The sequence below is a fragment of the Juglans regia genome, chromosome 7, assembly GCF_001411555.2.
Source record: "Juglans regia cultivar Chandler chromosome 7, Walnut 2.0, whole genome shotgun sequence".
Classification (NCBI taxonomy): domain Eukaryota; kingdom Viridiplantae; phylum Streptophyta; class Magnoliopsida; order Fagales; family Juglandaceae; genus Juglans; species Juglans regia.
The window spans coordinates 7,180,385-7,195,216 of NC_049907.1; the positions used below are offsets into that span (position 1 = coordinate 7,180,385).

A 14,832-nucleotide genomic window follows, 5' to 3' on the forward strand; every position below is an offset into this window, starting at 1 on the left:
ATTTATGTATAAATTACTAAAGAGATATATTGACTTTAGCATTGTAGACTCTCCGATCACAACTAAGACCTCTCACTTTTTGCGTTTGCTTAAGTGTGTAGATGAAAAATTAAAAATCTAAATTGCTGAAATTCGATTTAAAAATATGCAAAACATGACGTTAAGAATAATAATAATGTCAAAATTTTCTTAAATATGATTTAAGAGAGCGCCTGCGACTCTTCGTCATCTTATCTTCTATTTAATTTCTATCGAGTAGAGTATAAGCTATTTGGGAAAAAAGAAATCTAAACAGAACAAAATTACGTGAAAAGACAAGAGTATCTCGAAACCACCTGATAATTATCCCGAATGTATTGATGTATGTTTGGATAGTGATGTAAAATAATTTTAAATAAAAGTTGAAATTTGAATAAAATATTAATAAAATATGTTTTATAATATTATTATTATTTTAAAATTTAAATAAATTAAATTATTTATTATATTTTATATAAAAATTTAAAAAATTATAACGATGAGATTAAGGTTGTGTTTGGATGTTGAAGTGAGTTGAGTTGAGTTGAGTTGAGATAATAAAATATTGTTAGAATATTATTTTTTAATATTATTATTATTTTGAGATTTGAAAAAGTTGAATTGTTTATTATATTTTATATTAGAATTTAAAAAAATTATAATGATGAATTGAAATGAGTTGAGATGAGTTTGGCAACCAAACTCACCATAATAGTGAAAGGAGATATATCGTTCTGTATACAAACGGGCCTAATCTATTGGAAAACGTCGGGGCCGTTTCGCCGCGAAGAAACCAAGCTCTTCGAAAACCTTCTTCTTCTACTTCTCATATAAAAGCATCTCTCTCTCTCTCTCTCTCTCTCTCTGCGTGTATCGCTGTCTTTGATGTGCAAACTTGAAGTTGAACAAGCATGATGAATTCACAGACAGACAAACTGGTGAGAAGGACAACCATGGTGGCAACTGTCACTGCTTCCTATTTTCTCTTGACCGCTGACTATGGCTCAGAACCAAACGCTCTCGATCCTGTATGTTTTTCTTTTTCTATAAGAATTTTATTTACTTATTTATCTCAAAGGGTCCATTTGGTTGCAAATAAATGAAATGAAACTGTGTTGTTGTTGTTGTACATGTGTAATTCTGCAATTTCTTAGCATCGGAGTGAAGCATAAGCTTTTGGATGGGTTAGTTTTAGAATTTATGATATGGGTTTTCTGCAATTTTTTCTATATGTATACTGGATTCTTTTACTTGATATCATCTATATTCGCACTTACCTTTATTTCCTCAATAGCAGCATATTTCTTGCAAATTTTGATATTTTCTGTGCAGGATATCCTATTTAGTTCACAATTTGGGGTATTTATATATATTTATATATATATATATATATTGGGTTTCTTTAATGTTTCTAGTTATGGTGCAAATTTGGGGATATAGGATTTTTGTCCTTTGTCCATTTCAATCTAGAAAAATATAATCTAGATTTTTTTTCTTAGGGCAACTAGTTTTGATCTCCATCATAGATACATCAATGCGATAGTTGGATACTGGGGGTGGAACAAGTGCTGCCTATGATAGACTGCAGTGCCTAGAGTATTGTTAGCCATGCCTTGTATAGAATGTCAGATTTTCAAGAGTGAGAATAACTGAATGCTAAGATGAAGACGTTGAAAGACAGATATTTGTAGTCATAATGGATGAGTCCAAATCGGGGATGAGATTTACGAAGTGATATGAATGGTTTGGTTGTGTCCATTGAAGATCCATGTGGGGAGGATCTTACAAGGTAAACTTTAGCAAGAAGACGATGGCCTACATATGGAAGATCGGAGACACAGAGACAGGATAGCCTCTCCCCCCACCCCAAATAAAAAGGGGAAAAAAAGCATTAAGAGGCACAGCATTCTTAGTATTGATCAACTAGAACTGATAGTGATGGAGATTTCTTGAGAAGAAGTGATCAAACCCTTTTTTGTTCGTACTCTTTACTTTTTAATCTCTTTGGGGGTGTAAAACATTTGGAATCTAACGTGAAAACGTTTTTGCCTGGTCATGATGTGTAATGGGAATCATTGAGTAGCTTCTAGTGTACTGAGGTGCAACATTAGGATAAGTGGAATGATTTAAACTCGAAGAACGAAATGAAAGAGCTACCAAAACTATGATTGATTGCAACATGTTTGTCTAATTAATATTAAAAATCACTCTAGAGACAGAATTTTGTAAAGGGGCATTTTTATTTTTGGTTGCGTGGCAAATGCAATGCAAAGTCTCATCCTAGCTAACAACAGTACTGGAGACTGAAAGTCAGGATTATATAGCATCTGAAATGGTCCTCAGTTGACCAGACTGACTAGTTTAATCTAAGATTCATCTTGGTTCTACAGATTACTACCCCTTTTACTGTAGGACCTTTATTTTTGGAATTGATAAATATATTGATGCAACCTTTTTGTTTCACCCTGTTGTGGTTGCCTTGAATAATAGGGACATGGAATGGAATTCCTGACACAAGCATTACAGGTGCCAGAACCTTGATATATGACCATCAGAAGCCAGAATGCTTTCTAATTATATGCTAAATGTGATATTCTGATAGCAAGAAAGGTTAAGCATTGATAAAAAGAGAAAATTTAGGAACTTATCCTGGAAATGTAGTTCTAGATTAACACTACTTTACTTCAATAATTGTTTATAGAAATCTGTGTTACTTGCAGTTTCAGCTACTCTTAGATTTTCCCTCCTGAGGAGGATTTAGGCATTTGGGTTGTGTGAAATATTGCTAGTGGTAGTCTCTGAGTTCAAATTTCTCATAATGGTACTGGTAGATGACATTTGGGGTTCAAAATCTTTAGTGAATCACTTGAAGTTTTTCCCTGTAGATTTTCAACTGCTTTTACTTTTGTGTTTTATACATGTTGATTTTGTATCAATCTTTATGAACTGATATACTTGTTTCCTCTTTTGTTCTCTCTCTCTCTCTCTCTTTCTCTAACACACACGTGTGCAGTCACACATAGGCACACAACATTAAAGATTTGTTTTCTTTTGGACTTCTTGATGAAACAAATTTTCAATGGCAGATTAAGAAGGCAATACTGTCAGCACAAAATTCTGTTAAGGAGTATGTATTTGGACCAAAGAAGGAATCTTAAGAGGGTCAATTGGGGAAGCTGGGATCCCGTGGCACCAAGGAGTATCCTTAGTTAACGGCAGTTCACTTTGTATAGGGAACTTTATGGGTTTTAGAGAGGTTTTTACAAGAATTGTCGAGTATTTGAAAGTTGTATGTAATATGGAACGTAGTTCTTTTGGCACATCTTTTATTTTGTCTCATGGATTTCATATATTCGGATCTCTGGCTGAAACCAAAACTTTACATCATGTTGACATTGCATGCTATGGATTAGAGAGCATGTACATTTTGTTGAAGCTTTTTCCTTTTGGGTTATGCTATTCTCTAGAGTTAATGTTATGAAAAAATCTACTCAACTTCGGGTCTATTATCGCACACCACACGAACCCGGTCTATGGCCCCACGTCATGGTTCTTCCCTCTCACCCATCACTTCCCCAAACTTCCCTAAACCATCCTCTTCTCCCTCAGACTCTAGCCTTCTTCGTTCCTCACCCCAGCACCCATCTCTTCTCCCTCACAAATGCCCATCTCTTCTCCCTCAACCCGATCTTACTCTTCCCTCACCCATCACCCCGACGCCCCTCACCCTAGAAATGCTATTTTTCGTCCTCAACGAAGATCTCATCTCCCTCACCCCTTCAGTCCCGTTCTGTCTCTCTCACCGAGCCGTCTTTGTAAGGTGCTAACTCCAGCCATCTCTCTCGCTCTCAAACTCCGAATGATGGATTGAGGTTCTCTTGCAAACTCTAGACATCACAGACAGACCCAGTTCTGCGAATCTCTCCATCGTAGACGTCAATAACCCAAGGTGAGCCCCTCTCCATCTCAATCTCTCTCCCTCTCTATGGATTTTGGTACTTTTATGCATCTCAGCTTGTGTTTCAATTCTCCAAGTGTTAGGGGGCTCGATTACGAAGATGAAGAATGAAGGGGGAAGAAAGTTGCAGTCTTGGCTGCGGGGAGAGAGATGATGCAAGGAAGAATCTAGAAATTGGAATGTCGAAGAGATGGGAAGGAAGAAACCAGAGAGGATACAACTAATTGAACCATTGCTTTTGCTCTTCTACCAAAGAACATTTTACGATTAGAACTAAAAGAAAAACATATGATCTGAGTTTTTTTTTTCTTTCTTTTTTTGGAATTAAAAGTGGAACAAAATTGAACTCCAAGTGAAGTTGGTGCCTCGGGCATTTCCTGTAACACCCGGACCAAATATTAGCCCACGCCCATAAAGAAGCTCTGATGCTAAGGAAAAACCACTCGTGTATACTCTTATTTTATTTATTATTGCTATTATTTTATCTTCTTGGTTCCTATTTTTTATTTATTATTAATTTTTTTTCTCCCTCTCTTCTCTCTTCCGCCAACAGTTTCTCCCTCCCAGTTACCCACGTCCTAATCTCTCTCAACTGCTCTCCCTCATCCCATCCTTTTATCTCTCTCCCTCTTGTGCACATGCTAGCATAGTTGTCGTTGCCTTCACACCCTCTCTCTTTATCTATCTAACTTCTCAACACCACGTCGCAAGGCACCTAGAAACGCCACCATCCAACCACCATGAGACAGCCTCCACTGCCCAGAACCTTCGTGTCCTCATATAGGAACCAATCACTGCGTGCACTTCAACAGTTGGCAACAAGCAGTAAATTTGCACCGCTGCCCTTCACGTCCAAGAAGCAATAGACAAGCCACCTCAACGTGCACTCAAGCCTTCAACAACCCTTCCCACCACCTCAACCTTGCATCGAGAACCCCAAGGCAACGAAGCTCCGTCGCGCCAAATCAACCATCACCAACATTCGTGGGAAGCAGAAAACGAAACTACTCTGATTTAAGCCCATAGAACAAAGCAACAACACAACCTGGAGTCGTCGTGAACTACCATCACAATACCTTCACCCCTCTCGACTACTCCTTGTCGGCATGGTCTTCATGCTCTCTCCCTCTCTCTGAACTCCACAGCTTGCCATGGAGGAGACTGCCGTGATTGTTTCTCGCCAGCCCAACCCCCTGCACCTTCACATGTTCCCTGCTCTCCCTCGGTGAGTGTTCTTTTCCTGTTATACCGTGATCTCTCTCTCTCTCTCTCTCTCTCTCTCTCTTTCACACACACACACACACACACACACACACGCACGCACACTCTCCCTCTCTTTGTGTCTTGCCACCACACCCAGCTGCGCCACTGTCGACATCCACCCATTGTTGCTCCAATCCGTTGTCGCGATTTTTCCCTCACGATGAGCTTGGTTCCATCGCATGGTAGGGTTATGTTTTATTCCCAAGATCTGCCCATGCATTTTTTTCATGTTTCCTAAAATATCCCTGTTATTTGGTAGGTTCTATTTTGGGGTCATTGTCTATCAATTATACTTATATTGTGAAGGCTGTGTTTTAGTATAAGATCGTATAAAGAAAATGATTTAAATTATATTATGTTAATCCCTTGTTGTATGGCATTTGGAAAGCATGTTGAAGAAATTGTTTTAAGTATAATTATATTACTTTCAATAGTAAATAAAAAGGTTTTTTTAATTTTATTAAATGAGTTTCCCACTTGTTATATTATTTGAATTTGATATAAGTATATTATTAAGTTGTAAATTAGAAGTATTTAATCTGTTTTTTTAAACACTAAGCCGATTATATGATACAAGTCCTTGATGATTTTTAAATTAGATATGATTCAGAATATTTTATGAATTACTATTGCTTAAGAAATTTATGAATTTCCTACTATATTATATGTTGTCAGTATTAAATTATCGTGTTAATAATAGTTTATAGAGATATGAGTTTTAAATGTGATTAAGTTTATTTTCGAAATGAATCTAAGTTGTTTTGCCATATTTGATAAAATTATTTTATAATAAGTTAAGACTATTTTTTTTAATGATAATATAGTTATTAGATTTCTGTTAACTAGATAATTATCAAAACTATTTCCGTAGTATGAATTTAGGTAAACAGAGAGTTTTAGCAAGTCCTTTTAGAAGTTTAGTAATGCTTAGTGTTTTGTATAGGTGACGATTGACATTCATTCAACATGATTGTGGAAAGATTCAGAATAGTACTTAATAAGTCCAGGTAAGCGGAGTTCATATACTAGTTTCGTATAAAAGAAAGGAAATGAGGATGACTTTGAAAATATGCATGTTGGTTTTTGAAAAGAAATCTGAAAACGACCTCAGATGTTTCTTCTGCATATGCATAAATTCTATATAAGAGAAAATATTTTCTGTCATGTCTGGTGTAGACGTGAGCTAATTTTGTGCATTTTGTTTCTGAATTATGCAAAAATAGCGAATATAAAAATTTAAAAGTTTTTGTTATGAATAAATAAAGATGTTTTAATTCTGTTTATTTCGAACATGTGAAATGATCTGAAGCTATTCAATATTTTGTTTTGATATGATGTGTTATTTGAAAACCTTGGCATGAAGTTCTGATTTTGTATCTGAATGTGATCTGGTTCCAAAGATGTTTTGTTCTGTTTATGTTAAAGCCCAGCCATGAGTATAATGGTGGTTTATAACCCTACCAGGAGGGTGAAACATGGTATACGGCTCAGCCATGGGTATAATGATGATTTATAACCCTACCACGGGGTGAAACGTGGTATATGGCCCAGCTACGGGTATAATGGTAGTTTATAATTCTACTACGGGGGTTAAACATGATATTTGTCCTGATGTGATGCTATGAGATGATATGAATATAATGTTTCAGTTTGGATATGTCAAAGGATTTTCTTTTTGGGAACAAGTTTATTTTGTTTTTCTGAAAATTTCGCTCTGATATTTTGTAACAAATTTTGTTTATGCATTCAGAAAGAAAATATGTTGTTTCTGCATTCTGAAAGTAAATGTCTTTTTCTGCATACTGAACTTTATAAATGTTCATGTTTACATGCTAGTATAAGTTGTCTGCTTACTGAGTTGTTGATAACTCACCTCTTATTTCCACAATATTTTTGATGATTTTGGATATTTCAGCTGGGGATCAAGATTTTGAAGTTTTGGGTGAGATGATTTAAGAGTAGTGGATTAAGTATAGAAAGTTTTTGATTAGTATTGGCGATTTTTATTAAGAAATGTTATTATGTTTTGATGACTTGGCCTTTTGGAAAATTGGTTATATTGAGGAAATTAGTTTGAATTGAAATTTCTTTATGATATTGAGAATTTGGAGTCTATACTTATATTGATGAAATGTGAGTGCTAGTGACAGGAAGTAACTTTTCGACCCCTGCGGGACCGGGGCGTTACATTCCCAGTGTACATGACTGTCACCTCCTAAAAGAAGAAGGGCAAAAGAGGAAATACACGATTTGTTAGAAAAAAAAAAAAAAAGCCACATAAGTGGTGTGTGGAAGTTGAGAGAATAGTATGAGGTTATATAGCAACACTCTAATGTTATATATTAAACTCTCATCTGACTCTCATTACTCTACTAATGTGGCATTGTCCATCAATTACTAGACCAACTATTATTTATGAAATAACAAATTTAAAGCATTGCTAGATGGTGTGGTTTGTAACATTACTCTTATTTCTTTTTCCAAGGTTGCTTTGATGAAATAAGAAGGCTGCATTTTCAGACCAACTTTTATAGTTCAATCAAAGAGGAGCATGAAAAAATCTTGAGGGCCGTGCCAAAGAAGCGTTCATACGTTCGAGGTGCAATACTTGAGGGGGATAATAACTCGCTGGTTGGTGGGTCATAAAGTTATTAAATTCTGTGAAATTTTCTGGGAGTGTTGGAGGTATTGAGGAGCCTTTTCGGTAGACACTCAAAAACTTCCCAACCTTTTCCTTTTCTCTAGAAAGAGAAGCTCTTCCTTTTCTCCAGAAAGCCCAAATCACTCCAAGTGTCTCCGCTGGAGAGGAGGGTGAGAGCTGTGTGAATATGCTGTCCACCCTCCTGTCCATCTCCATTTCCTTTCCACTACCACTGTGTGACCCTCACGCGCGGTCTCCACTCGCTGCTACTTCTTGACAACTCCGCCGGCTACATGCGTCGTACCAGCAGATTCCCCACCTCACTTCCCAACCATCGATGTGTGGCCTCCACGCGCCACCACATAGGCGTGGGAAGACAAATGATCCGCCGCAGATTAGTCCATCCAATGCCGGTCATTTTATTATGTTATCGTTTTTCTTAATTGATGATCTTGAAAAATGGATTACGGATCTCTCAAAAAAATATCCCAAGACAACAAACTACAGTGTACCCACAGCTTACACAGCCTCCAGCGGTAGCTTACTTAAAAACCATCTTTTAAGATAACGCTCTCTTTGTAGGGCATGAGTGGGGACCAAGAAATTGGTCTCAAAATCTGTTTTATTTTTATTTTTCTATCACTTTTACACTGTGGTTCTTGTACTGAAGTATTTGTTGGGAAACTCCACCCCCTCTTCATGTATCATCTTTTTCTTTTTTAATGAAATTTATTTGCTTAGAAAGAGGAGCCTTTTCAGTTGCTTTGTGTTACTACTTGTATCTGTCATTGTGGCATGAAAGCTTTTATTTGGTTATTTCATTAGACAAATTGATACGAAATTACTTATGGTGGCTAGGCTCTCCCACATGGATCCCACAGAGTAACTATCCCGTCTTTAAGGTCTAGAGTTGAAGAGAGTGACATACAAAGTTTCACAACATTTATGATTATCCCTGTAGTTTTTGGATAATATTAAATATTGTGTGATTCATTTTATATATCTATTTTTATCATACTCCTTAGAATTTAGGAAAATTTAAGTCCCTCATTGTGAACCTGTTTTATAGATGGTTTGAAATTTAGGTATTTCTTCCGCCCTCTCAAGGTCATCAAGAATTTTAAGGACATTCTTTCATGTTCATGGACAATAAAAATTATATTTAAATCCGTGATGCTATTAAGTATTTTGGTCTAGCAACAAATTATTTTCATCGAGAGTGGGTATCGAGAAAGGCTACTGATTGTGTGCGTTTTTTTTTTTTTACTTAATTATTAAAAAAGTGTTTTTAATGAGTTCATGATTTTTTAAAATAAAAAATATTTAAGGGAATTTAAAAATTGGTTGGAAAAAAAAAATTACACGTTGGTGACTTTTCTTGGTATCTATTTTCGATAGCAGGTTTAGGGAGTGAGATGATAATTTTGTATTTTATTTTGAAGTTTAAAATATTATGTTTTAATATTATTATTGTTTTGAGATTTGGAAAATGTGTATTGGGATTTGAAAAAGTTGAATTGTTTATTATATTTTGTATGATGATTTAAAAAATGTGTAATGATAAGATGAGATGAGAATTTTGTATTTTATCTTGTGTCCTAAACCTGCCCACCTTAATTATAAGAGACTACCTAATTTTCAAAAAATAAAATTTCTTTTAATATGATTGATTCATATAACTTAAAATTTTCCCCCAAGTATTTTTAATAGGTGTGCCTCTAAATTAAATCTCATAACTCTTATGTTTACTTAATTTCATATAATTTAATGAACGAAAGATCATGAGTTCCAGACTTCCAGTGCGGTTGTCTGGTCTCTGATGCTCACCGTCTTAAATATACACGTACACGATTCCCGCCCTCAATGCAAATTTGCACCTCACTCCCATTTTATCCAACCAAAAAAAGAAAAAGACAAGGAAGAAGAACGTGTAAAAACCTCCTTCACAGAATAACCGTTTCTAACGAACCCATCCACTCTCTCTGTGTGTCCTTCCATGGACTCTTCTCTCTCACTCAGAAATCTGAAACACTACAACATAATATGCTCTCTCTCTGTCTGTCTCTGACTTCCACAAATGACACAACCATCAGACCCCTTCAAACCCACCTCCAAACTCTCTCTTTCTTCCTCCTTTGCTCCCAAATCTTTCCCCAAGCTTCACCCTTTATCCCTTCCCTCCTCCATACCCAAAACCTCCCTCTCCTTCAAACTCCAGTCCTCCTCACAACCCCAGAACCCCAACCCGCTTCCCTCCTTTGATCTCACAAAAAACCTGATCTCCGTCCTCCGCATCATACCCGATTGGGCCGACGGCGTAAAAGAGCGCGGAATGCGGCAAAGCCGCACCCTCTACAACCATGAACAATGGGTTCACCATCGGAGCTCGCTTCGCCATTTGCGCCACGTCTTCTCGAGCCTGTCGTCGCGAGTGATTCTGTCGCTGGTGCCGCCCGTGATCGCCTTCACTTCTTTCGCTGTGTTGATCGCCGGTTATAATTCCGCGGTGTCGTTGCACTGGTTGCCGGGTTTCTTCCCAGTTTTGAAGGCCTCGTCGTTGCCGTACCAGTTGACGGCACCGGCGCTCGCTCTCTTGTTGGTGTTTCGGACCGAGGCGTCGTACTCGAGGTTTGAGGAGGGGAGGAAGGCATGGACCAAAGTGATTTCGGTGACCAACGATTTAGCAACGCAGGTGATTTCTGGGGTTGATATTTCGGGTAATCATGCGCCGCTCAAGAAGGCGCTTTTGCAGTATATTATGGCATTTCCAGTTGCGCTTAAGGTTGGTTCTAATTTTCCCCTTTACTTTCTTCCTCTTGCTGTTGCTGGTATCATGCTCTGCTTAATTGGTTTTCTCGGCGACCAGTAAACATAGGCATTTTTTTTTTTTTTTTGCTTAATCAGAAGATGTACAAATTTATGAATTTGATATTATTGCGCTTAACAGAAGATTTCAGATTCATTTCTTTTTGCAGTTCAGCGATTGTAATTTGCTTACGTCTAGGTTGGTGACACAACTTACTGATGTGAACAGTCTAAATGCAGTGTCATGTGATTTATGGCTCAAATGCTAGGCAAGACCTCCAAAGTTTTCTTGAAGTAGATGATCTAGAAATAGTACTCAATTCAAAGCATCGGCCCTGTTGCATTATCGAGTTCATCTCTCAAAGCCTCCGGTTGCTAAAGTTGGAGGAATCAAGGAGAAACTTGTTGGTAATTTTCTTCTCGGGTTAATTAAGTTTTCTAAGCCTTCCATTTCAACCACCAAAGTTTCTACAAGTGATCCAGAGTATTTTTCTGCTTTTTTCTTTTGGGTATTTTATTTCATCCCCAGATGTTTGATATGGTTATGCAGTTATGTTAATTGGTAGACTTCTGATTCTTTATTCAGCCTTTTTGCTTTCTTCAACGGTAGCAGATGTTTGTGGATAACTTCGAGAATTGACTTATGTTACAAACTAAAATTGACACTACTATTTGAAATGCCTACGAACACTCAAGTTCCCCCAAAGCCGTATGCTTTCTTTAATATCTTTTTCAAGCGACATCTTAGTTTTCTACATGCGATGCAGGAGTCAAAGATTTCTTGTTTGCACGAAGGAATTGGTGTTTGTGAACAACTTGTGGGTATCCCTATCCCACTTTCCTACACTCGCTTGACTTCAAGGTTTCTGGTCCTCTGGCATCTCACCCTTCCTATCATACTGTGGGATGATTGCCATTGGATTGTGGTTCCCGCTACTTTCATTAGCGCTGCATCATTGTTCTGCATAGAAGAAGTATGTGTACCTCTGCTGTCTGCCATTTAATGTGTGATTGTATTTACGTGCTACAGAAGTTCATTGTCATATGGTTGCCTTTTTTAATTTCTTGAACAGTAAGAATTACTCTGGATTTCAATCAGTTTTCCTTCTCATTATTATGGAAATGCTGTTGTTATAAATAAATTTTATCCCTGACACTACTGATGTGGCAAGGACACAATAGAAACTAATAGTAATGTGAAGTTATGGCAGTCTGGAGGATAGTTTTTAGTAACATGCTCTCTCTCTCTCTCTCTCTCTCTCTCTCTCTCTCTCTCTCTCTCTCTCTCTCCCGTGCATATTTTTCAAATGAAGCACAGCCCAAACACACGGGTCGTAAGTACAGATTTGATATTCTAACACGATGAGAATTGGTTTCTGTAGGTTGGTGTTCTAATTGAGGAGCCATTCCCAATGCTTGCACTTGACGACCTTTGCAAGCTGGTTCACAACAACATTCAGGAAGCAATTGCAACTGACAAAATAATTCAAGCTCAGCTGACTGCAAAGTTAAGGAATCACTCTAAGGAGCATTCACCAAATGGCTGGCCTAATTCTTAGATGGATTGGAAACCCTCTTCTTTTTTACAGTACTTTGGAGTTGCAGCAAGGTGAATTGTCTGTCAACTTTCCCTCACAATTTTGGCCACAGAGCATAGTGCCTCTAGATTTCCCTGTTTGTGGCGGTGGTGGCTGGTTACCTGCATCTTCTGTCATCTAATTTACATACTGTGGTGGGGCTTTAGCATTAAAGAATGTAGATATGATATGGTTTAGTCCCAAAAATTTGCTTTGGATTATGGTGTATATATGTATATAATAGTCATGTGTTAATAGAATTAAATCTCCAATATGAGCTGTTATCAGTTTCTTTATTGATTGGTTTTAGATTATTTCAATAGCTCCAAAGGAGATTAATTACTAACAGTGCATGAATTACAATCTCTTTATATGGAAAGATTTCATTGTCTTGTGCCTCAAAAGCAGAAAATGCCTCTTTAGTTTCTATGATAGTTCAATTCCTTTGTGTTTTCAGTATTTTTCGTCATATAATTAACAAAAATTAGATGGAGGGACTGCTTTAAACATTATTGTGTAAAGTGTTGTGAGAAGTGATATGTGTTTATCATTTTTCAAAGTTGAAACCCTCTGGACCTACAAATGAATTTTCCTTTTTCTAATTACTTATTTCTGTGTCTTCTTATCTTTAAGAGAATATCTTCAAAACAGATGTGTAAAGCCATGTCTCACACCACCCACCCAATAAGAGGCTGACATCTTATTCTTTCATTGCTTTTGAAGATAGAGCCTATCACACGGGATTAAACCCCACTTACAAGTTGAATATCTCATTTCCTATACTTTGTTTTCGTGTTTAGCGCCTGCTCTTTTCCAGACCATTGCCATCGCCGTCACTGCTTTGTTTTATGTTCATAACACTGGTAATATCTCTCGTTCTCTTTCTGTCTCTTGTTATCTCTTTCTCTGAATCAGCAAAAAAAAAAAAAAAAAAAAATCTAAATATCCAGAAAAGGGCTAAAAAACCTTTGGTATTGGTAGCTCTTGATTTTAATGGAAGTCCTCCATCTTTGAAAAAGGGCTAAAAGTCTTTACTGCTGAACATCGCATTCTTCAATAAAAGAAACCCAACCGAAAACCACCTCTCAAGCACTATACTTGCCAAAGCTGTGCAAATAAGAGCTCAAATTTTTAGTAATGAAGGCAACTCTAATTCTTCTATGATAGTTCTATCTATTTCATTTTCAGACTCTACCAAGATGAGATTTGTGTGCAAGCAAACATTTCACTATAGTCTTCCCTTGTAAATCATGATATTTGGTGTATGGGTAGAGAGTTAATCAAAGGATAATTGATTATTATAAGTTCATTCAGTTCGAAGGCTTGGAAAACATGAGCCACAACTTGGCCACCTCCCTTCTTTGCTCTAGGCTCTAGCTATGCTATCCAAGCATTCAAAGTTGCCTTTTATTTTTCCATTATTACTTTTGATTTTTGTTGATGAACTTGCTTTCGATTCTATTTAATGGCTTGAAAAAAAAAAGTAAGTTTAGAAAATTGGAATCTATAATTGGATTTAGAAAATTTATGACTTGCAAAAATTTGATCTAAGGTGCTGCGATGGAGGGTTGGTGACGAGAATAATGTCACACGCAATGAGTTGTTCATGGGCCAGGGACATGATGGGCTCACGCATAGATGAAGACTGAGGAAGTAAATGAAACCATAGGTTTAGGCTTGGGGCCCTTGAAGGATGTTGTTGTGTTTAGGCAATGTGTTTTACGTTGTTTAGGCCGTTTTATTATCAAAAGGTCTTGCATGACTAATTAGTTTATATAGTCTATTTTACCATTTTTTGGACTATAGCTAGAATGCCATCTATTGGCTAGTTCTCTGTAGAAACCGTTAGAATGGTTTCCCTTTAAGGCATGACACGCCCTTGTAAGGAATTATCTGAAGAATATTTCTGAATACAACTTTCTAGAATTTCTCTTTTCTTTGTCTCACAACTTTCTGCAGGCTACTCCCCTCTAAGGAGTTGTTCTACAATATTTCTTAATTACTTCTTCATTGTTACAATTGGTATCAGAGATTTCGATCTCTAAACTGTGACCATTGCGATGGAACAAGGATGAGTTAGCTGTAGGAAGGGCTGGCCAACCTTAGCAGATCCATAGACTCGTAGTTCAAAACAGTGCAGACTGAGCTGTTGACGTTGAAGAGGCAATCAGACTCCATGATTTAGCAAATGGTAACTTTGACTGCTTAGTTGCAGAGGAGAAACCCTCATTCTTCTGATGGGGAAACTTTCAATCAACAGAATCTGAGGCAGGAACTTCAAGACCCTGAAAGAGAAGCAATACCAAGGTCAGTACGCATTGATTTTCCCAGTTTTAATAAGAATGACCCCACGGGTTGGCTATACAAGGCTAACTATTTATTTGCCTTCTATTACACCTTACCACACCACAAGTTGAGATTGTGATGTAAACCAAGGAGCTGGACATGCTGATCATACAAGTGGGAATGAAGCTGAATTTGCACAAGACCAGTCTTGTAATTGGGCCACTAAGAAGTGACAAAGGGTCTTGTGCAAATTCAGCTCCATTCCCACTTGTATGATCAGCATG

The 14,832-nt window shown here is 37.1% G+C and overlaps 2 protein-coding genes across 3 annotated transcripts; both read left to right on the forward strand.

Moving 5' to 3' along the window:
• The first annotated feature begins 755 nt into the window (after window positions 1-755).
• LOC108996083 lies at window positions 756-4,369 on the forward strand. Of its 2 annotated transcripts, XR_004801907.1 has the most exons (3): window positions 756-1,046; window positions 3,105-3,967; window positions 4,054-4,369. XR_004801907.1 is itself a non-coding variant. In XM_018971846.2 (2 exons), the coding sequence occupies exons 1-2, from the start codon at window positions 930-932 to the stop codon at window positions 3,174-3,176; spliced, it is 189 nt and encodes a 62-aa protein (XP_018827391.1). In that variant the 5' UTR covers window positions 761-929; the 3' UTR covers window positions 3,177-3,477. The 2 variants fall into 2 exon arrangements, 1 of the variants encoding a protein (XP_018827391.1); XM_018971846.2 differs by lacking the exon at window positions 4,054-4,369 and having other exon boundaries at window positions 761-1,046; window positions 3,105-3,477.
• Window positions 4,370-9,859: 5,490 nt separating this feature from the next.
• On the forward strand, window positions 9,860-12,641 carry LOC108996064 (UPF0187 protein At3g61320, chloroplastic-like). Its single transcript, XM_018971814.2, has 4 exons — window positions 9,860-10,662; window positions 10,926-11,093; window positions 11,453-11,659; window positions 12,068-12,641. The coding sequence occupies exons 1-4, from the start codon at window positions 9,958-9,960 to the stop codon at window positions 12,242-12,244; spliced, it is 1,257 nt and encodes a 418-aa protein (XP_018827359.1). The 5' UTR covers window positions 9,860-9,957; the 3' UTR covers window positions 12,245-12,641.
• The last annotated feature ends 2,191 nt before the right edge of the window (window positions 12,642-14,832 follow it).

What these genes read in the sequence shown, in the direction of transcription:
- LOC108996083 (XM_018971846.2), top strand. Translation starts at nt 930, where the DNA reads ATGATGAATTCACAGACAGACAAACTGGTGAGAAGGACAACCATGGTG. An exon ending in AACCAAACGCTCTCGATCCT is followed by an intron (nt 1,047 to 3,104) that starts GTATGTTTTTCT and finishes TTTCAATGGCAG; the next exon opens with ATTAAGAAGGCAATACTGTC.
- LOC108996064 (XM_018971814.2), top strand. Translation starts at nt 9,958, where the DNA reads ATGACACAACCATCAGACCCCTTCAAACCCACCTCCAAACTCTCTCTT. An exon ending in AATCAAGGAGAAACTTGTTG is followed by an intron (nt 11,094 to 11,452) that starts GTAATTTTCTTC and finishes CATGCGATGCAG; the next exon opens with GAGTCAAAGATTTCTTGTTT. An exon ending in CATTGTTCTGCATAGAAGAA is followed by an intron (nt 11,660 to 12,067) that starts GTATGTGTACCT and finishes TGGTTTCTGTAG; the next exon opens with GTTGGTGTTCTAATTGAGGA.